At 35.7% G+C, this 20,765-nt stretch overlaps 1 protein-coding gene across 2 annotated transcripts in view; it reads left to right on the top strand.

Moving 5' to 3' along the window:
* The window catches only part of GSL8 (glucan synthase-like 8), a 75,146-nt gene that overhangs the window by 19,282 nt on the left and 35,099 nt on the right, over positions 1 to 20,765 (top strand). The window contains exons 7-31 of one of the 2 annotated variants that reach the window (XM_039022919.2): positions 1,022 to 1,111; positions 5,233 to 5,330; positions 5,426 to 5,543; positions 6,505 to 6,633; positions 7,532 to 7,608; positions 7,701 to 7,779; positions 11,169 to 11,261; positions 11,349 to 11,451; positions 11,539 to 11,662; positions 11,829 to 12,018; positions 12,112 to 12,164; positions 12,488 to 12,548; positions 12,653 to 12,734; positions 13,793 to 13,842; positions 13,980 to 14,066; positions 14,311 to 14,396; positions 14,966 to 14,993; positions 17,245 to 17,342; positions 17,502 to 17,583; positions 17,675 to 17,835; positions 17,971 to 18,091; positions 18,247 to 18,344; positions 18,422 to 18,512; positions 18,666 to 18,826; positions 18,908 to 19,017. In XM_039022919.2, coding sequence (XP_038878847.1) covers positions 1,022 to 1,111; positions 5,233 to 5,330; positions 5,426 to 5,543; positions 6,505 to 6,633; positions 7,532 to 7,608; positions 7,701 to 7,779; positions 11,169 to 11,261; positions 11,349 to 11,451; positions 11,539 to 11,662; positions 11,829 to 12,018; positions 12,112 to 12,164; positions 12,488 to 12,548; positions 12,653 to 12,734; positions 13,793 to 13,842; positions 13,980 to 14,066; positions 14,311 to 14,396; positions 14,966 to 14,993; positions 17,245 to 17,342; positions 17,502 to 17,583; positions 17,675 to 17,835; positions 17,971 to 18,091; positions 18,247 to 18,344; positions 18,422 to 18,512; positions 18,666 to 18,826; positions 18,908 to 19,017 — 2,470 coding nt within the window. The remainder of the gene's footprint in view (positions 1 to 1,021; positions 1,112 to 5,232; positions 5,331 to 5,425; positions 5,544 to 6,504; positions 6,634 to 7,531; positions 7,609 to 7,700; positions 7,780 to 11,168; positions 11,262 to 11,348; positions 11,452 to 11,538; positions 11,663 to 11,828; positions 12,019 to 12,111; positions 12,165 to 12,487; positions 12,549 to 12,652; positions 12,735 to 13,792; positions 13,843 to 13,979; positions 14,067 to 14,310; positions 14,397 to 14,965; positions 14,994 to 17,244; positions 17,343 to 17,501; positions 17,584 to 17,674; positions 17,836 to 17,970; positions 18,092 to 18,246; positions 18,345 to 18,421; positions 18,513 to 18,665; positions 18,827 to 18,907; positions 19,018 to 20,765) is intronic. The other variant, XM_039022921.2, reaches the window with a different exon arrangement.

Below are 20,765 nucleotides of genomic sequence, written 5' to 3' on the forward strand. Positions count from 1 at the left end.
CCCACATATTCGAAGGGGATGTCTTTGATTTTGAGTGTAAGTTTGACATTCTTAACAAAAGGGTTAGCCCACATTCCATCAAGAACCACTGTTTTCCTTTGTCATGTATTTCTAAATCTTCTCTCTAGCTGAGTGAAATAAATTTACAATGATTAAGGTTTTGAGATTGCTTCAAGCCCTCCGGTGGAAGCTATAATTAAGCAATTGATGTTATGATGGCAACGTTAAAATACTTTGGGAATAAGAAAAATATATATATGGCGCAGAGAGCTAGAAAATGAGAGGGAAAGAAGAAAGAAAAATGAAGGGAAAGAAGAAAGAAAAATGAAGGGACAGAAGGGTTGGTGATGGAAGTGAAAGAGAGAGGTGAGGGCAGACACGGGTAATGAAATCGCCTGGATAGGGTGAGGGGAGGGGACTGGGGATAACCCTTCCCGGTGTCCAGGGAGAAAAATAGAGGAGGGAGAGAGAGGAAACCAAATTAGAAATATTACTTTTTCTATGTCAGCAGTCCAGCCATTTGTTTGTTTGATTTAACAGCATTGTCAGTAGATGGATTTTTTAAAACTATTTTACAAAATTCAGGGACCAAAAAGGTCTATTTAAAAATTTTAGGGACCAAAAAGGTAACTTTTCCTAAAGAAATTACAATGATACTTTTTTTTTTTTCCCTAGTATTTGTTTTTGTTTTTGTTTTTTTTTTTTCAAGTCTTCTCCTTCTCTGTATGCAACTTTCCATTAAAATAATGAAAAGTTACAACAAGCATTCAACACCCAATCCAATGACTTTGGAATCAGCTATCCTCTGAACCCCAACCAATTTCTTTTCTGTTACTGCCATTTGAGAGGTGTTCGGCGACTTCATTCCCTCTGCAATTTTCACCCATTTGAATAAAATCATACGATACTTCTAATTTAAAGAAAAAAGAATGGGTAGGACTGGGACAATGCTATCTTTTTGGTACTTCTCGCTGAAACTAGTGTTTCAACCGTTTGTTAACTCTTAATTGCTTATTTTCAGGGGGACAACATAAGAAATCAACGAGAGCATGTGGTTCTCATGGTAGCAAATGCTCAATCTCGTCTTGGCATACCTAACAATGCTGATCCGGTGAGTAGTTTCAATTATTTGAACTCTACTATCAAATTTTCTACATCATTCATAGTATGAAGTTTAGTTTTTTTTTTTCTTCTTTGTTTTTCTTAAAAATATTATTATAAGAAACAATTTCATTGATACATGAAATAATCCTACGTGTATATAAAAGACCCAGAAGATAGTTTAGGCTATGATCTTTAAGGGGCTGTAAATGTTTACAGCAAAAAGGTGCACAAAAATTAGAAGATTCTAGGATGTATTTTGAGGGCTTTGAGCCGCTCTTGAAGATTCGATCGTTTCTTTTCTCTCAAATCTTTGACAAAACCTTTGACAAAACCATGCAAATGATGTTGGTCCATATGACCGCCTTGTGATCTTTGAAGGGATGATCCATTAATGTCATTCTGATCCAACTGATTGATGCAAGAAGGGTGACCATGTTCCAACTGAGGGCACTGAAGATTTCATTCCAGATGGCATATGCAATACTTGGAAATTTTTCTTTCTTTTATCTTTTTCCTTAAAATAAAAATTGAAAGGAGACTATTGGTGGAAAAATACAAACTCCAAAAAACGAGTGAATAAGAAAAGTAATAAATAAAAGAAATTGCATAGGAAAAATAATGACATCCCGATTTAAACATGTCATATAAAGAAAAAGACAGCAAAAAGCTTAGAAAGAGAACACCATGAGGAAACATTCAAATGTTACCAAGGGAGATATTTTGTCTTAAAAAATTCTCCAATTCATTTCATCCATGGGGGCTGACGCCTGCCCAGTGCCGGAAGGTCAAGGAAGTTGGTGACCTGATGACAGGGGAGCCGGCGACCGAAGCCCCGGTGAACGGCGGCCGTAACTATAACGGTCCTAAGGTAGCGAAATTCCTTGTCGGGTAAGTTCCGACCCGCACGAAAGGCGTAACGATCTGGGCACTGTCTCGGAGAGAGGCTCGGTGCTTTGACCATATTTAAACAAAGTAACTTAGGTATTGGTGATTATAATTCCACGCCATGGAGGGAGAGGAGAATAGTATTATCTGCCTATGGTGGACTTTTTTTTTTTTAACTACTTACATGGTCAAACCATGAAATTATGCATCCAAGACTAATAGGTTAAGCCCTGCCTGACAGAGGAGAATAGTACTATCTGCCTATGGTGGACTTTTTTTTTTTAACTACTTACATGGTCAAACCATGAACTTATGCATCCAAGATTAAGAGGGACTTGAGTTGTGCATCTCATCAGCTATTGGTAGAGGAACACGTTTAACCTATATGTCTCTGTTTGCAATGCCTGACGAAGACATATCTTCCTTAGAAAGAATCACGAGGAACTTCTTTTGGGAAGGGCACACAGGAAGAAAAATAAACCATTTGGTGAAATGGGATCTGGTTACTCATTCACAGTTGGATGGAGGCCTCAGTTTTGGTGGTCTCAAAGCTAAGAACATGGCCCTATTGACTAAATGGGGTTCACGGTAGATGGAGGAAGAAGATTCGTTGTGGAGACAAGTCATAAGAAGTATCCATGGAAAAGACTCTTTTAAATGGCACACGGTGGGAAGGACCGGTAATAGCTTGAGATGCCCCTGGATTAACATCTCTAGAACTTGGAGGAAAGTGGAAGCCTTGGCTCTTTTTAAACTGGGAAATGGTACTAGAATTGCATTTTGGACTGACCCATGGGTTGATGTTCAACCCTTAAGCATCTGTTACCCAAGATTGTTTAAGATTGTTTTCTTACCAAAGGGCTCCAAGCAGCACATTGGGATCACACGTCATCCTCATGGTCTATTTTCTTTCGCCGTTTGCTCAAAGACGATGAGATTATTGAGTTTCAAGACTTGCTTGGACAAATTTCAGCTCGGAGGGTTTCGAAGAATTTCGATAGAAGAACATGGTCCTTAGAAATATTCGGTAAATTTTCTGTAAAATCCCTTACAACTCACTTGTCACCTTCATTTCCATTGGATAAATGTCTTTATAAAGCTTTATGGAAGTCTAAAAGTCCGAGGCGCGTAAATATCCTCGTATGGATTATGATATTCGGGCTCCTAAATTGCTCCGCAGTTATGCAAAGAAAATTTCCTTCTAGCTGCCTGTAACCATCTATTTGTCCTCTATGTAAAATGGAAGGTGAAGATTTACAACACTTATTCTTTGATTGCACTTATTTAGTTAACTGTTGGTGGAGATTCTTCTCCTTCTTTAACGTTGCTTGGGTAATTGGAGACACTTTCAGAACTAATGTACAATCTAAGAAGTACAGACACAGATACGGATACGATGCGATACGACAATACGTTAATTTCTAAAAAACTAAGATACGGGTATGTTGAAGATACGTTATAATTAATTGCTATAAAACTTATTTTAGGTTAGATTAAAGTAGATTCAAGAAGAGAGTGAACTTGAAAAAAAAATCCAATAACGTTGAGTGATTGTTGAGCGACTAGAGTAGATGGTAGAAAAGTAGTAGAAGATGAAGATTGAAGAATGAAGTTGAGGATGAAGGGGGTGTGAATCATGATTTAAATAGTGAGAGAGAAGGGAAGAATGAAGATTTAATTACGTTACGGGTTTTTTTTTTCAATTTTTTATGTTTTTATCATTTTTAATTTATTTTGTTTTGGATTGCTTAATTGAAGTGGTCTTTTATGTTTGGAAGTGATTTTAAAATAGGTGAAATCACTTTTGTCATTTTTAAAATCACCATGAAACGTGTTTAATCCTTCAAAACTAATTTTGACGATATGAAAATTGCATTTAAAAATGTAAAATTGAAAACTAAATTAATTTTGAGTAATTAAAAGTGTGTTTTCGAGTGATTTTAAAAATGAAAAAGTGATTTTTGATGATTTTAAAATCACTCCTAATCATGTGCTAAAATAAAATGGGTTGTGGGTTGGGCTTAAATTTGAAAAAAAAAATTGACCCACGTATCCCTTTCATGTATCTGGAAGCAGATACACGTATCTAAAAATTAAAAATAAAAATAAAAAATCAGATACTTTAAATCACGTATAAGACACGTATCTACCACATATCTGGACGTATCCGTATCTGATACCGATTCTCTGCACAATTAAAAGTATCTGTGCTTCCTAATGTGCAACGGATTTTAATGGGTTCTCTCTTAAAGAAGAGCCCTCGACTAATTTGGGTCAATATTGCTAAGGCCTTACTTGCTGAACTGTGGTTTGAAAGAAACCAGAGGGTTTTCCATGATAAAGAATCTGGTTGGTTGGATCGCTTTGAAACAACACGTTGAAATGCTTCCTCTTGGTGCACATTAAGCAAGGATTTCAAATATTACTCCATTCATGACTTATGTTTAAATTGGCGGGCTTTCATTTTCCCAAAATGACGGAGGATTGCCTCTCTGATCACTTCTATTCTAGTTTTAAATTGTCTCTTTTGTAATTGGTTTGTCAAATTGTACTTGGTTTTGTGGAGGTTTTTGCTCTGTTTTGTTTTGCCCTTTTCTTGGCTTATGTTGTAACCGTCTAATATTGTTACTCCTTTGTATGGGCTGAGTTTTAGCCTTAGATTTTTTATATTGAGGTTAGTTTTGATCGGAAATGATGAGGGCGCTAAGGGGGTGTCAACTTAGTTGAGATGTCCGGGTGTGCCTTTTGATCCTCTGGCCTATTTGCTTTTTGCTCTTAGTACAATTCTCTTGTACTTTGAACATTAGTCTTATTTCGTTTTTATTAATGAAGAGGCTTGTTTCCATTAAAAAAAGAAGCAATTGTAGAATTATACCATCTGCATAAAATGGAACTCTTTGTTTACTGCTAATATCGTCGAACCATGAGCTTATGCATCCAAGAGCTACTTGCGGTGACTTGAGTTGTGAATCTCCTTAGGCCTTGGTAGTGAAACGAACTTTACCTAATTGAGCCATAAAGCAGTTGAAGTGGCTGCAGCAACCAAGCAGCCGCTGTAGTGGGAAAGGAAAAGAAATGAGACTTACAAGATCATGAGGGTGAACCTTATAAATATTTTTGTTTTTTCTTTTTCTTGTTGGGGGGTGGGAAGAAGGTTGTACTCTCTAGTTTCTTTTTCCTGGGGCATCATATTGACTTCATTTGCATATAGATTTATAAATATTTTATTTGGAGCTTATGCAGAAAATAGATGAGAAAGCAGTCAACGAGGTTTTTTTGAAGGTGCTTGATAACTACATCAAATGGTGTAAATACTTACGTATTCGCCTTGCGTGGAATAGGTTATTTGTGCTATTCCTTTTATTTATATTTTCTTCTTAAAACATTTTGTTTGTTTATTATACTGAATTTCTTTTTTGTCATTCTATTCAAACAGCTTAGAGGCAATAAATAGGGACAGGAAGCTCTTCCTTGTTTCACTGTACTTGCTGATATGGGGTGAAGCTGCAAATGTCCGCTTCCTTCCTGAATGCATTTGCTATTTGTTCCACCATGTAAGACTTTAAATACCTCTTTCTACTCATGATTTCGCTTGAATGCAAGTCTCACTATTATACTCGGAACCATTGCCATCTAATTAGATTCTAAATGGAGTACAGTCCAAGTATTTATGTGACTATCCTTTTTTTTTGGGTTATACTAATTAGGGAGGTTTGTTGTGGCCTTGATTGGAGGAGGGGAGGACCAGATATTCCTTATCTTTCGCCCTTTTCTTTTTAATCATATATATATGTATATATGTATATATATATGTATGTATATGTATATATATATGTATGTATATGTATGTATATATATATATATATATATGTATGTATATGTATGTATATATATCTATCTATATATATGTATGTATATGTATGTATATATATCTATCTATATATATGTATATATATATGGGTGAGAAACCGAGCTTTCTATACTATAGAGGAGGCTTTCTCGAACTTATTTGCTTTCACAAATGTATGGCTAATGTGGCATGAGGAGAGAATGTATATATAATTCATCCTTGCATTGTCCTATATATCTTTTGTGGAATAAGGTGCTTGATATGTTTGATTTAACTTGGATGAAACCTTACGATTATTTACTGAGTTTGGGTGTTGAAGATGAAGTAAGAGGATGGAATTTTTAAATGATACAAAAGGAAGTACCAGAGGAATTAATGAATTTCTCTCGATAGAGGGGATACTAAAATTACATCTTGGCGTTGGCATGTAGCTCATTTTAGCACCCCTATGGGTTTCGACTTCCATACAAAATGAATTTTTAAATATTTCTGCAAATATTGATTAATTTTTATGAGATGTCTTCTTGCACACTGTGCCCTTTCTTTATGTTTCATAGTTGCAATTTCCATATACAAGCTTGGAATGTTCTTGGCCACAAGTCAGAGATGAAATGTTAGTTCTTTTTCTTGGTTTATGAATAATCACATGATAAATTTGGTCATAGATGGCAAAAGAATTGGATGCCATACTTGATCATGGAGAAGCAATTCCTTCAAAGAACTGTATGCTGGAAGATGGTTCCATGTCTTTCCTCCAACGAATCATTTGTCCTATCTACAAGACACTTGTAGCTGTAAGTAGATCATTCTTCCACTAGTGCTGTAATGTTTAGATGTTTTTTTTAGATAAGGCTGTAATATTTAGATGTGAAATGGAACATTTGTAAGAAAAAGAATTTCTTAATAAAAAAGATTTTAAAGTAGGTATTTACTGTTTGCAGTTGGAGGTGGCGGATTAGTCCTGAAGTTTGTCTTTTATTCAATACTTGTATTTTTTTTTTTTGGAAAGAAAAAGAAACTTTTTATTGATATAATGAAAAGTGGCTAATGCTTAAAAATACAAGGAAACAAAGCAAATAATAATTGAAAAGAAAATTAACTATAGCATTCAAGCATCTAATAGGTCAATGCGAAGACAAAGTTCAAAGAGAGGAGATAAAAGCTCCCTAGTTTAGACAAATATCTTGAATGGAAAAATTCACAAAAGATTTGGATAGAGAACACCAAGCGGAAGCATTGAGTCTAGCCACTTCAGATCGATTGGACCATTGAAGATGCTAATCAATCATGAAAAACTCTATGATTTCTTTCAAATCATAGTGTATTTATATAGCATATATAGAATTAGTTAATTGTATTTTGTTTTTTAATAAAGTTGTTGCCAAAAAACCAATAGGTATTGCTTCTTGTTGATATTGCGGCTTTAATTTTCTATTTTTAATTGATTTATTTATTTCTTAAATGAATAACAAGACCATCATTGAGGGGGAAAAAAAAAAGAATACAAGGGTTACAAAAATAAAGCTTACAAAAGGAGGAAACAATCTAAAAAGGATTTGTAATTGAGTAAAACAAGACCTAAAGGGTAACTACAAAAAGGCTTTGCCGCTGAAGCCTATATAGAAACATAAACTTTTTATAATTTAAATAATTATCTCCTATGAGGCTCATTTCCATCTTCTCGAAGTGCAGGAAACTGAAAGAAACAAAAATGGGAAAGCTGCACACTCAGCATGGAGGAACTACGATGATTTCAATGAATACTTTTGGTTGGTTTCGTTTAGCTTTGTTAAGTTTATTACTTCCTTTTCTGACAAGTTGACTCACGGTTTCCTTGCTAATGAGTGTGATACTTATGTAGGTCCCCTACTTGCTTCGAATTGGGCTGGCCAATGAGGAAGGAATCAAGTTTTTTACAGGAGCCGAAAGGCTCGAAACGGGTTAGAAAGTTTGACTTCGTAACTTCTTCTAATGTTCTGAACTTGCATTGCTAAGCTTTTCGGCTGTGAATTTGTAAGTTGAGAAGACTGACATGGAACATACTGTTTTCTACATATAAGATAATATGTTCAATTCTCAGCAAGCATTTTGATGCAGTAAGATGGGCGAAATGTTCTATAGAAGTTTGTTGTTTGTTCCATTAGTTAGTTATTTTTTTTTTGTTGGTCTGTTTGATTATTAAGTAGTTTGCCGTTTTGTTACTTAGCTAATTACTAGTTGGTTAGCAGATGACCACTCTTCGAGGACACTAGCCAACTGACACGTGGGTTCAGTTCAGACCAAGCAACTGATGTTGGTTTGATTGGTTTTAGTCAGAGTCAGTTTTTTGAATTTGAATGTTCACTCTAGGCCTTTGTATCTAGGTTATGATCTTGATTGAAGAATAGGGGCTGACAGCAATTGTCAACCCCCATGTTTCGTTAACTAGCTGTGTGTTATTTCCAAGTTGACATCGATCATTTGAACAACATTTTTATGGTGCCTTGTATATCTTCTAGAGTCGCTGCTATCTGCAACTTGTTTGGTAAATGCCTTTAATGGTAGGGTGCAGGTTATGTAGTTTGAGAATTTATTGAGTTTGTAAAAGATACTCCAAAACAAAACACGTCAGGATTTATAGTTAATACTTGATTGGAACTGGTGGGGTTGTGTATAATGAGTTAACCTCCATCCAAAAAGTTATATGGAAAGCTTAAATTATAGCTTTTTCTATTTGTTTCGGGCTTTTTCGAGTTTAAGTCTTATGGAATATGGGTTTCTAAGATGTGTTTAATTGGATTGTTTTATTTTTTTTTCTCCAGAATTTTAGTCTTTATGATGTAATTTGGTTCTAGCCTTGTATTGGCATGGATGAAGTTTTTTCGTCGTTTTCTCTTTTGTACTTTGAACACTAGACTCTTTCATTTTTTTTAAAAGGAAAACAATCTTTTTTATTCATATAAATAAAAGAGTCTAATGCTCAAAGTACATGAGTTATGTACTTGAAACAAAGATTTTAAAATCTAAGGATCAGGAGGCGCACCCAGACATTTCAACTAGGTTGACACCCTCTTAGCGTCCCCATCATATCCAACAAACAAACTCAATGATCAATCCTAAAAAGGAAACCTTACAAAGAGATAAAAGAGATACAAAAGACAATGTTCAACCAAAACTTCTTTAACGAAAAACCAAAGACAAAGACGAACGACAACAATATCCTAAGACAAGACCACACTATGCTGTAAAACAGAATCCAACAGCTTCCACCTTCAGTCAGTCATCGAGTGTGAATGCCTGCCAATTTAAGCTTATATCTTGTAAAGAGTAACCTGCAAAGGTTTTAGAAAGAGAGCACCATAATGAAGTATTGAGTCTAGCAGCCTCAAAACGAGCAAACCAAGGAGTTTATTTATCTTGGAACACTCTTTGATTTCTTTCCAACCAAAGTTCAACTAGCAAGGCTTTTACTACATTAGTTCACAACAGATTTAGAGATTTCTGGAAGATTGGCCCTATAAGAATCTGCTGCACATTGTTCTTGAAAACATTATCAAAGACCCAACGAATATTGAAGCCTTCAAAAAGAGATCTCCAACAATTAATGGCATAGGCACATTCAAAGAATATGTGTTACGAAATAAATCAGATTGATTTTTCGATCAAAAGTACTATGTGAAATCTTTGTTTTTTTTCCTCTTTCTCTATCCCTATCCCACGGGTACAGTGTGTGAATCAATAGAGAACCTTTTCTTCTGTATCTATATGAATTGATATTATTACATTCCAATTCCTTCCCGATACCTCCCAAGGAAAATTCCAAATTGGATCCCAAATTGATGGGTTAGTGTGAGCTTATCCATGCGGTTATGCACTCTTCGAATAGGAATCCATTTTCTGAAAGATTCTGGCTTTCGTGCTTTGGTGGGTCTCCGAGATCCTTTCGATGACCTATGTTGTGTTGAAGGGATATCTATATGATCTGATTGATTGCGTAAAGCCCGCGGTAGCAACGAAACCGGGGAAAGTATACAGAAAAGACAGTTCTTTTCTATTCTATTAGTATTAGATTAGTATTAGTTAGTGATCTCGGCTCAGTGAGTCATTTCTTCTGAAATATGTGTTGGAGGTCTTCCCCTTCTGATTTGCATAAAGCACACCGATTGGGAGACAAACAGTGAGAAGGCAGCTTCTGCTGTAAAACTAAAGAGCAGTTAAGTGCCCCAAATAGCATGATCCAAACTGTAATATTCACTCTCTGAGGACAATTGAGCTTCCATAATGCTTTCTGAAGGCAATTATCGAGTGGTGAAGCCAAGGAAAGATGCTTGACCAATGATTTTACTGAGAAGGAGCCACTAACTTCAAGGGACCACGAACGTGAATCTTGGCAGTTCTTTAACTCTTTCTTGGAAGCAATGATTAGCAAATTTTGGAAATCTATAATCTCTTCTTCTTTTAAGAGTCTTCTGAAGGTGATGGACCAAGAAGAAGTGTGATGATCCCAATGATTCGAAACTGAACCATTTGGGTTTATGGCTATTCCAAACAAGGACGGGAAGCTGTAGACTCTTTCATTATATCAATGAATAGTCTCGTTTAAAAAAGAAATTAACATCCTACAAAGCAATAGAAATCTACTAAACAAAACAAATACAAGATTCTAAACCCTTTTGACTTGAACTAAAGATCAACCAACTGAACTTACGAAAACTTGAGAACGTCCATTGCTCCAGAATTGAATAAGGCAAACCGCATTCTAAATCCCTTTCCAACTTAATTAATTTCCTTTCACCTTTGGACACTTTACAAATTTGATGACCTCAAAAAAAAAAAAAAAAAAAAGGAGCCAATGGAGACCTCCATCCTACTAACTTTGAATTAATCAACAACCTGTCACTTATCTGATTAACCTTACTCTGTTTCGACATAATGGCCACGTCATGGTGGAGTCATCTTTTGTCTGTAGGAGTGCTTTGAGTTGTTTAACTGACGTCTGGTGTTTATTGAGGAGTTCTAGGTTTTTTTTATCTAAGTGCTTCATGGGATGTAGAAGATCGTTTGAATGTTTTCTTTGTGATATGTCAGATATTCCATTTTGGTGAGATATGTCTGTTTCATTTTTTCCACTTTAGGTTTCAATTGAAATATAATACAACTATGGAAGAAAAAAAAAAAAACTATATTTTTGTACACAAATAAAATATAACAATTTATCGTAGGACTTTATGGAATGACTTCCCATTATTTGGTTGTAATTACTTCTTCAATTTAAACATTTCTTTGGGTTTATTATCCCTAATTGGTACAATATTTTTGTTGGTGTCACTATTTTTCAAACATTGTGCAGACTGGCAAGACTTCTTTTGTTGAGCATCGCACATTTCTTCATTTGTATCGCAGTTTCCACCGTCTCTGGATCTTTTTGGCAATTATATTCCAGGTTACTTATGATTCCCTTTTTCTGTGAGTAGCGTACTTCTGCAGCTCTCTAATTTGAGTCTGCTGACTTGTTATACACAAATTGTAGGCTCTGACAATTTTTGCCTTCCACAAAGAGCGTATTAATTTGGACACTTTCAAAGCTATTCTTAGCATTGGGCCAACATTTGCGATCATGAACTTTATTGAGAGTATGGATTTTAAATTCTCAACTGATGGAATCTTACCCTTGTTTGAATTTTACTTTTCCTTTTTCACCTTGTTTGTTGTTATCATAGGCTCCTTAGATGTATTGCTTACTTTTGGGGCATACACCACTGCAAGAGGAATGGCTATATCAAGGATTGTTATTAGATTCTTCTGGTGGGGATTGAGTTCAGTTTTTGTGACTTATGTTTATGTGTAAGCATTTTATCCATCCTTTTTCACCTTTTCTTGGAAGTGATTATTCTACTATCAAGTATTTACTTGTGCACAAATTATAACGTGTTTAATCTTTTGATTTATAATTTTATATTGAATTATGTATTCACTATTGGGATTTTGATGATGTGCCAAAATGACGCAGGAAGGTTCTTGAAGAAAGAAATACTCGAAGCTCAGACAATTCATTCTATTTTCGAATATATATTATAGTGTTGGGTGTTTATGCTGCTTTACACCTTGTGGCTGCAATGTTGATGAAGTTACCAGCATGCCATACTCTTTCTGAGATGTCCGATCAGTCTTTTTTTCAATTTTTCAAATGGATCTATCAGGTAAGGGTGTAAACAAGGAATGACTTAAATTCACTCTTTTCTGCCCAATTTCTAAAAGATGATATTCATCGTCTCTTTTTCTACCTACCTCAGGAACGTTATTTTGTTGGTCGTGGTCTATATGAAAAACCAAGTGACTATTGCAGGTTTATCTCCGACTCTGGAACTGGGATTTTCATTTTCTTAATTAGAACTGTGATATCGATACTATTCTTATTTATTTTCCCCTTTAGTACTCCCATTGTACATTTTGAAGTTTTACCTCTGATCTGATCCGATAGAGTAGGGTTGCATCCCTGATTAGTTACATTTACTTTTTTAATGGATAAAGGTAAGGTAGACTTCTGTTTCGTTTTGTTTTCCTTTTCTTCCTTTCCCGCTGGAACTAGAAGTGGATGAGTGCTTCTATTTTCTTTCAAGGTTCTCGGGATTTTATGTAATTGTGAACTTATGTTCTTTTCTACTGCAGATATGTAGCCTTTTGGTTAGTGCTTTTGATTTGTAAATTCGTTTTTGCTTACTTTCTCCAGGTATTTCTTTCTCAGACACTAAGTTTCCTTCAGATTCATGTATAGATCTGCCTTTCTGATGACTATGATTGAGTTGATATTCGTCAGTTATGTTTTTAATGCAGATTAAACCGCTTGTCCAACCAACCACTATTATTGTCAACCTTCCATCTCTTGATTATTCGTGGCATTCTTTCATTTCCAAGAGTAAGTTCAACTATTTTTTGTAGTTTTATAAGGTATTTGGATTGAGAGGAATAATAAGATTTTTAGGGAGGTGGAGTGAGTGGGTGACGAAGTATGGGAAGTGGCTATATTTAACACCTCTTCGTGATCTTTAGCTACTAAATCTTTTTGTAATCATTTTCCTGGTCTTGTTCTTTTGAATTGGATTCCTTTTCTGTAGTTAGGGTCGGACTTGGATGGTGTAGTCCTTTTTTGGATGCTCTGGTGCATTTTTACATTTCTCTCCAGCACAGTTCCTTACCGAAAAAAATTACACCATTCTTTAGTGGAGTTTAGAAATGTCTTGGAAAACTCTGTTAGAGGTTATCCAGAAGGTTTCATTTGTACACCATTCCTTTGGTTTATCTTCATGGGTTGGTCTTTATTGCAAGCTATTCCTTCCATTCTACGTTGACCAAAAGGAAGGCCCTAGTGAATTTCAGCCAGAAAATTTCCTTTTCCCCTTCTGAATGGCTGTCCAACCAAAAAAAAGGCCAGCAGCTCGAAAGGGTCACCTGATAGTGTAGTCGACCAACTGCGGGTGGATAAGGACCCTAGTGAAGTCTGGTCCTTTGTCCACTTCCATGTTCATTTGTGGGCTCGGTTTCGAAGACCTTTTGTAACTATTTTATAAGTGTTACTTTGCATAGTTGGATCCCCTTTCCATAGGGATGCTTTTGCTGGTTTTTTTTGGTCTATCAGTCTTTTTTTTTTTTGTTCATTTTTTCTCAATGAAAGCGGTTGATTTTATTAAAAAGGGTAGTGGACCAATTAAAGGATGGAAAAATTCAGTCCCCAGGAAGCTGTGGGCATGTTAAATGTACTGATACATTTAGTTACCTTTTATCAACATGTTCTTGTCATGTCCATGTCCAGGTTTTTAGAATGATGAAGCGTGATTCCTATTTGCCTCATGCTTCTTATAAATTCCATGTCCTAGATTTTTTTTAGAAGCTCATAACCACCTATTATCTGGTGTTTCTGTCAGAAATAATTTGTCTTAAACCGTATTGTAATGATGCCTTATTTTGTTTTCACAGATAATAATAATGTGTCGACTGTAGTTAGCTTATGGGCTCCTGTTGTGGCTGTGAGTATTTTAACACCTTGTTTTCATCCTAACCCATGTCATCTTTAAGGAATGGTGCTGATTTTTTTACTAAAGCTATGATTTTGGGGTGAAACAATTCTTTCCTAACATTCACTTCTCAATTATGGATGTTACAGCTCTATCTCTTGGACATTTACATATGGTACACACTCTTGTCAGCCATCATTGGTGGTGTAAAGGGTGCTCGGGGTCGGTTGGGAGAGGTATAATTATTTATATGTTTATTTTCTGTATTTTAGCATTGTAGTTGTTCATATCAGATTCTGCCGGAGTTTGGTCATTGATTTGTTCAAATCTCTTATTGTAAGTATAATATGTCCTTTTCTGTTACAAATAAGTTGGGGATGTAGAGTAGATCACATCTTTTATACTTCTCATTCTTTTTCTATTTAAATTTTTGGTGCATATTTTCACTTCAATGATTGTTTTCTCATCAATTTGTGGCAGATACGATCACTTGAAATGATGCACAAACGTTTTGAGAGCTTTCCAGAAGCATTTGTGAAGAACCTTGTCTCTACGCAGACAAAAAGGTACATCGTTAAGATGACAACTCCTTAATTAGAACTTCTTCTGTTGGGCATATATGCCATGAGATGGTCAAATGGTATGTATGTGTGTGTGTGTATATGTATGTGTATGTATATGGAAGGTTTTCTTCGCATCAAGTTCAAGCCTTCACGATGCACTCATATGCTCATAGAACTAGCAGTTTTCTTGGCTTGACTTATCCTATGGACTTCTTTGAAAATGAGAAACTCATAACCATGGTTTAAGGTTTGACATACTGTAGGCTAGTAACCCAAGGCCCAAACCCCGTTTGACTAGATAGTTTAGGGTCTAGTTTTAAATAATGGGTTTGTAATTTAGTTGTAGAAGTCATTTTTGGCTCAAAAAATCCCTTTTCTGAATGGGGTGGAGAGAGTTTTTTTTAGGCCCTATATAAATGTTTATAAAATTCTGGAGGATGTCTTAAGATGGTTGCCATTGTTTCTTTAATGACTGTTCTCTTGTTTATATATCTGTTTATTACTAAGATGACTATCTATGGATTCCTCGTATTTTTTTCCGTTGGGTAATAATTTTTTGTTCACATGGACAGTTTGCCACCCAATGGACAAGCACCTCAGGTATGTAATTAGTCTGCTAGTAGTTGTTTATTTTTTATGATACAGCGTTTAGGCACCGAGCATGGATTTATAAGAAAAGCTTGAATTTCACATGGCAATCAATCATGTTTGTGTGGATCTGTTAATATAATGGTATCTGAGTGCTAGCATACCCAACATTTTTTATAAGAACGAAAATATTTGATTCAAAGTGTCTGGGTACAAAAAAAATGTATTTAGGAAGGCAATGCTTGAAAGTAGCTTGACTAAATTTAGTGTGGGATTGATTGTACCCAGGAACAACTTACAAATTTGGTTGGATTGGTCTTGCTTGGTGTGCGAAGTTGGCCTTTGGTTCTTCTTGGGATCTCCCTCATCAAAACTCCAGAATTAATTATTTTTAGGATTAAGAAAACTTTAATCAAACTTTTCAAATTTAGAAGCTCCCTTATTGATCACGTGCACAGCTTTCATAGAGACAAACTCGAAAAGGAGAAATGAACAATCAAGGAGCAAACTCTAATGATCCCTTGTTGCATGACGATAACCCTATTTTGGTTGTTGGAGTTGAAGTGATTGATCTTTTGGAGAAGCTTATTATTCTTCCTCCGGTGATCTCTCTCGCCCCTATGATTCTGATAAGGACTGAGCAGTGAAGAATCTGATTTTCATCATCTGGATTCAGTTCCTAAGGAACTATTCTCAGTACATCATATCGGGAAAGCTTTTGATATTTTGTTTCAAGGGGTTGAGGAAAAGCAGTGTGTTCAAGATACGAAGTAGAGTGCTTCTCCTTTGTCTCCTCCTCAGATACCATCCAAAATTTTTTCAATTGTTGAAGCTTGTGGTTTTCAATTGTGTAGAGTGGGTTAAGGTCTTTCAAAATGCTCTTTTGCACATTGTTCCGGACGTAGTCCTTTAGGTTTAAGCTACACTTTCACTTTTCGAAGATAGTCGAAGGCTGTTGTTGTATCATTTGGGTTCTTCATTCTCCAGCTTCCTACCCTTTTCCTTTGGTAATTATATAGTCTTGCAACGTCTCTGTTTTTGCGTGCATGTTCTTAAGCTTAGTTGGTGTTTATTTTAAGTTCTTTTATTAAATCTTTGATTTGAAAGAGTTCAACGGTTTATACTAGATAAGTCTCTTCCTTCGATTGTTCGCTTTTTTCAGCTCGGGTACAACCCTTTTCACATTTGATCTGGATTGATTTTGTGGATGTTTGGGAGTGGTGGTTGGAGTAATGATTTTAGAAAAAGAGATTTAGGTAAATTAATTTTAATATAATATTGATGTTTGACTCCAAATTTTTAGAAGTGATTTTTATATATTTAAAAGTGATTTTGAATTATTGTGTTTGATTTAAAACATGATGTTAGAATGATTAAATGATGTAGAAGTCTTATTCAGTATATTATGTTCGGTATTTATCCTTGTCCAGTAGGTTGTCATCTTTTAAAAGCCTTAAAGCCTTCTATTTTGTACAGACTACTGGTTGTTCAAGTTATAAGTTTATTTATAATTGTTCTAACCGGCTGTACAGTGTTGTGTATAAGTAGGCTCTGGCTCTCAGCCCTGTTTTCATCAAAGGACATTTTCTATTTGTGAAATTATTTAACTGAGAAGGGCAAAAAAAATATTCATAAATGTAAGGGCAACTTTGGTATTTCAATAAATGAATGAAATGAGGACAAATTTTTGGGTTGATTCCCAGTCAGTCACCCCACCAAAAATCACCTCTCAACTAATTATTGGAAAATCAAATTTAGATCATTTAAGATTTTTCTAAAATCAATTTCAACATTTGCGGAACATCAATATTTGAAAGGAAAGTGATTTTGGCAATGGCAAAAATGATTTTAGCCATGTCAAAATCATTCCCATACATACCCTTTATTTCTCCTACTTAGTCCTTTCCTTTTCTATGTATTTGTTTGGTATTCTTGGTATTTTAGTTTATACTTTGAACATTAGTTTCTTTTCATTTCATTAATTAAAAGCTTTGTTTCCTTTTTTTTTTCTTATGCCTAAGTTGATGGATACTCAATTGATTATAAAAGGATGCTCTCTCTCCTATACATACGTATATTGATATATTTTTTATAACCCAAAAACTATTCATTGGTACAATGAAAATATACAAAAAGTGTTCAAAGGCACACACTTCAAAAAGAGAAAAAAAATTGATCACGTGCACAATTTTCAACCTGTCTATGTCACGTCTATGTGAATATTTCCTCTTCTGTTTTTTTATTACTTATTGGGCTTCCATAGGGGACTCAGGATATGAGCAAGACATATGCAGCAATCTTTTCTCCATTTTGGAATGAGATCATTAAAAGTTTACGTGAGGAAGACTTCATTAGCAATAGGTATGTTGGAAACATTATTTACTAAAAACAAAAAAAGAAAAGTTTCGTTTGTATTTTGTTTAAACATTTTTAGGCTTGTTTTATTTTGTTTATATACTACATTTACAGATATTTGTTGTCCAGTTTTTGCATTTAGTTTACCATTGATATTATTTCCAGGGAGATGGACTTGCTTTCTATTCCCAGCAACACAGGGAGCCTCAGATTGGTCCAATGGCCTTTGTTTCTTTTAAGTAGTAAGGTGCAATTGACTTTCATACTCAGTCAAGCACGTTCAACTTTCTGATTAGGACGGTGCACTTGAAGGCCTCATCAAATTTCAATTTTTGTAGATATTCTTGGCTGTTGATCTGGCTTTGGATTGCAAAGATACTCAGACAGACCTATGGAACAGAATATGCCGGGATGAGTATATGGCATATGCAGTTCAAGAATGCTACTACAGCGTTGAAAAAATCTTATATGCCCTTGTCGATGGTGAAGGGAGACTTTGGTATTATTTTACTGTTACTTTTTATCTTTTTGGATCTAAATACTTCTGTATGTATGATGTATACAAGTTTTCTCATGTCTTCCTTCTGCTCTCTCTGTAATTTAACTAACTCACATGTAAACTTATTTATGTTAGGGTTGAAAGGATATTTCGGGAGATTACCAATAGTATTTCAGAGGGTTCGCTGGTTATAACATTGAACCTTAAAAAGATTCCAATTGTGTTACAAAAGTTTACAGCGCTTACAGGGCTTTTGGTATGCATTCTGTTACCTGGTTTCCCTCAGTATCTTATTGTTAATTGAGACGTCAGTTTGTTATTTCATACTTCAGATTCTCTGGGAAGTTCTGTTGTAAATATGTTTGTCTGTTAAATTTTGTATTTCAATTAAATTGTAAAGCTCTGTGTCAGACTCGAAATGAAACTCCTGAGCTTGCTAGAGGTGCTGCAAAAGCTGTATTTGAGCTTTATGAGGTTGTTACCCATGACCTGCTTTCATCAGATTTGAGGTATGATTCCTAGAGCAGGTTTACTTCGTTAGGCAATTGTTAATGTGCTAAAGTCCTTTACACTTTCAATGGTCTAGGGAGCAGCTTGATACATGGAATATCTTGTTGAGGGCAAGAAATGAAGGTCGCCTTTTTTCTCGGATTGAATGGCCCAAAGATTCAGAAATTGTACGAATGAGTAAAACACAATTTGTTCTAATAAATTTTCATTCTTGACAATCTTCCAACTTCTCCACGCACCTTATGACTTTTAGACGTGAATGCCAACTTTTTCCTCAGTTATTATTTTGTAATAACATTCTGTCACCTTTTTTGTCACAGAAAGAGCTTGTGAAGCGTCTGCATTTACTTCTTACAGTGAAGGACTCTGCAGCTAACATCCCAAAAAATCTTGAAGCAAGAAGAAGACTACAGTTTTTCACAAATTCATTATTTATGGACATGCCTTCGGCAAAACCTGTCAGTGAAATGGTGCCGTTCAGGTTTGAGAAAGTTGATTGCTCAGACAAGTTGGGGTTCCTATGTTAAGTAATTTATATGCTATTTTCTGTTTTGTGCAACAGCGTCTTTACTCCATACTACAGTGAAACTGTGCTTTATAGTTCCTCTGAAATACGAATGGAAAACGAGGATGGCATATCCATTCTTTTCTATCTCCAGAAGATTTTTCCAGGTAGCTTATTTGCATGTTTAATAACCTTGTTAGAAAAATTATTTTGTAAGACAACCTTAAACAGAAAATGAAATGTCGAACTAGTTGTCATTTTACTGTTTGTTCTCCACTGCTTTGTCCTTGATTGAAAGTGAAAACGTGAGGAGGTGGTTCTCGTTGGGAAATGTCTAATCATCTATAAAGACTACTACCACCACCGAAATTCCAAATACCTGCTATACTACTATAGCTTGGGTGGTCTTTGATTGGGACTTTTTCACTAGATTTCTTGTTACGTTGTTCGATTGTGGATTTTCTATTGTTGAATTTGTATTGTTGAGTCATTTTATTTCTTGCAAGTGGGGAACGATCCCGTGCATATAGCTGACTTACACCATAGTTTTTCTTTCCTTATAGCTAATGGGAAACTTCTTTTTTATTCCCTTTGAATAGCCCCTTTTGTATATCTTCTTGATATCTTTGGATATTTAATCCAATCAATGAAATGGTTTCTTTTTTAAAAAAAATAATAATAAATTACAAGTTTAGTTCTTGAACTTTTAGTTGTGAATAGGTTATTGAACTTTAAGATATGTCTAATAGGTAATTAAACTTTTAAGGGGTGTTTAGGGAGCTGAGTTGGTTATTATAGTCCGTGGGTTATAATAGTCTGTGTTTGGAGTGCAAACTATTTTATTCTGGGTTATAATAGTGTGTGTTTGAGGTGCAGACTATTTTAGTTTGGGTAGGAAATAGTAAATCCTATAATAAAGAGGGGAAGAAAAACCAAGCTCGTCCACCTTTGTAAAATGACCACATCGCCGCTCATCCACCTCCGTACGCCTCCGTCCACTTTTCCAGTTGTCCTCCGCTGACCTAGCGTTTGGCCACTGACCTCCGTCTGTCGGTCCTCCTGGCCGACGGACCTTTCGGCTTCTCTTTCTCAAAACCCTATCTGTTTGACTCCGACCACTTTGCATTTACCAATCTTCTTCATCGCCTCCTTCTTCTCCCATTTCTTTCTTGCCCCGAGCTTGCCCAACCAGTCGTTGCCTTCTGCATTCTTTCCACCAGTCTTCGTCGTTGGTTCCGTCCGTCGATCCCCTTCCCTGTCTTTCCTCCGTTCTTTTGCCTTTTCTTTCTCCTCTCTCCGCTTTCCGCTCTCCTTTCCCTTTCTCCGTCCTTCCCCAAATCTCTAGTTCCAACCACCCTATTACCTTCATCTCTTCATCCTAGCCCCGGTCGCTAGTTCCAGCCAATAGCTTCGATTTCCCTTCATGCATAGAAGTGAAAAGTTGCAATGTGAATGGGATCCCTTATTGCATATGGAATGACATTGGTTTGTTTCTGGTAGAAGATGTGGCGGCAAGTGAGTTCCTAATTCTTTCTAAGTCTCAGCTAAGTTGGTTTGTGGATAATATTGTTGAACTACTTCAGGGCTCTGTTTCTCATTTCTTTGAGAAAAACGGACGTGATGATTATGGAGCAATAAGTTTGTCTAAGTTCTATGGTTCCTTGGGTTGGATTATGCGATGTGTTGTTTGGCCATCAAGTGGGGGTCGGTTTTTCATTCATGTTCCTTCGGGCTTTTTGCAGAGTGGTTGGCATTCTTTTGTGGATATGCTATTTGATTTTCAAGCGCCTATATGATGTTGGACAGGTACCAGCACGCAGCGGAAGCGACGAGGATCGATAAGCACTCTAATTCATTAATTTTGGCAGAAACGAAAACATGCTTAAACAGAATTTAATGGGTTTCAAGACATATC

This window comes from Benincasa hispida, chromosome 2 (assembly GCF_027475165.1).
Source record: "Benincasa hispida cultivar pf3 chromosome 2, pf3_genome.v1.1, whole genome shotgun sequence".
Taxonomy (NCBI): domain Eukaryota; kingdom Viridiplantae; phylum Streptophyta; class Magnoliopsida; order Cucurbitales; family Cucurbitaceae; genus Benincasa; species Benincasa hispida.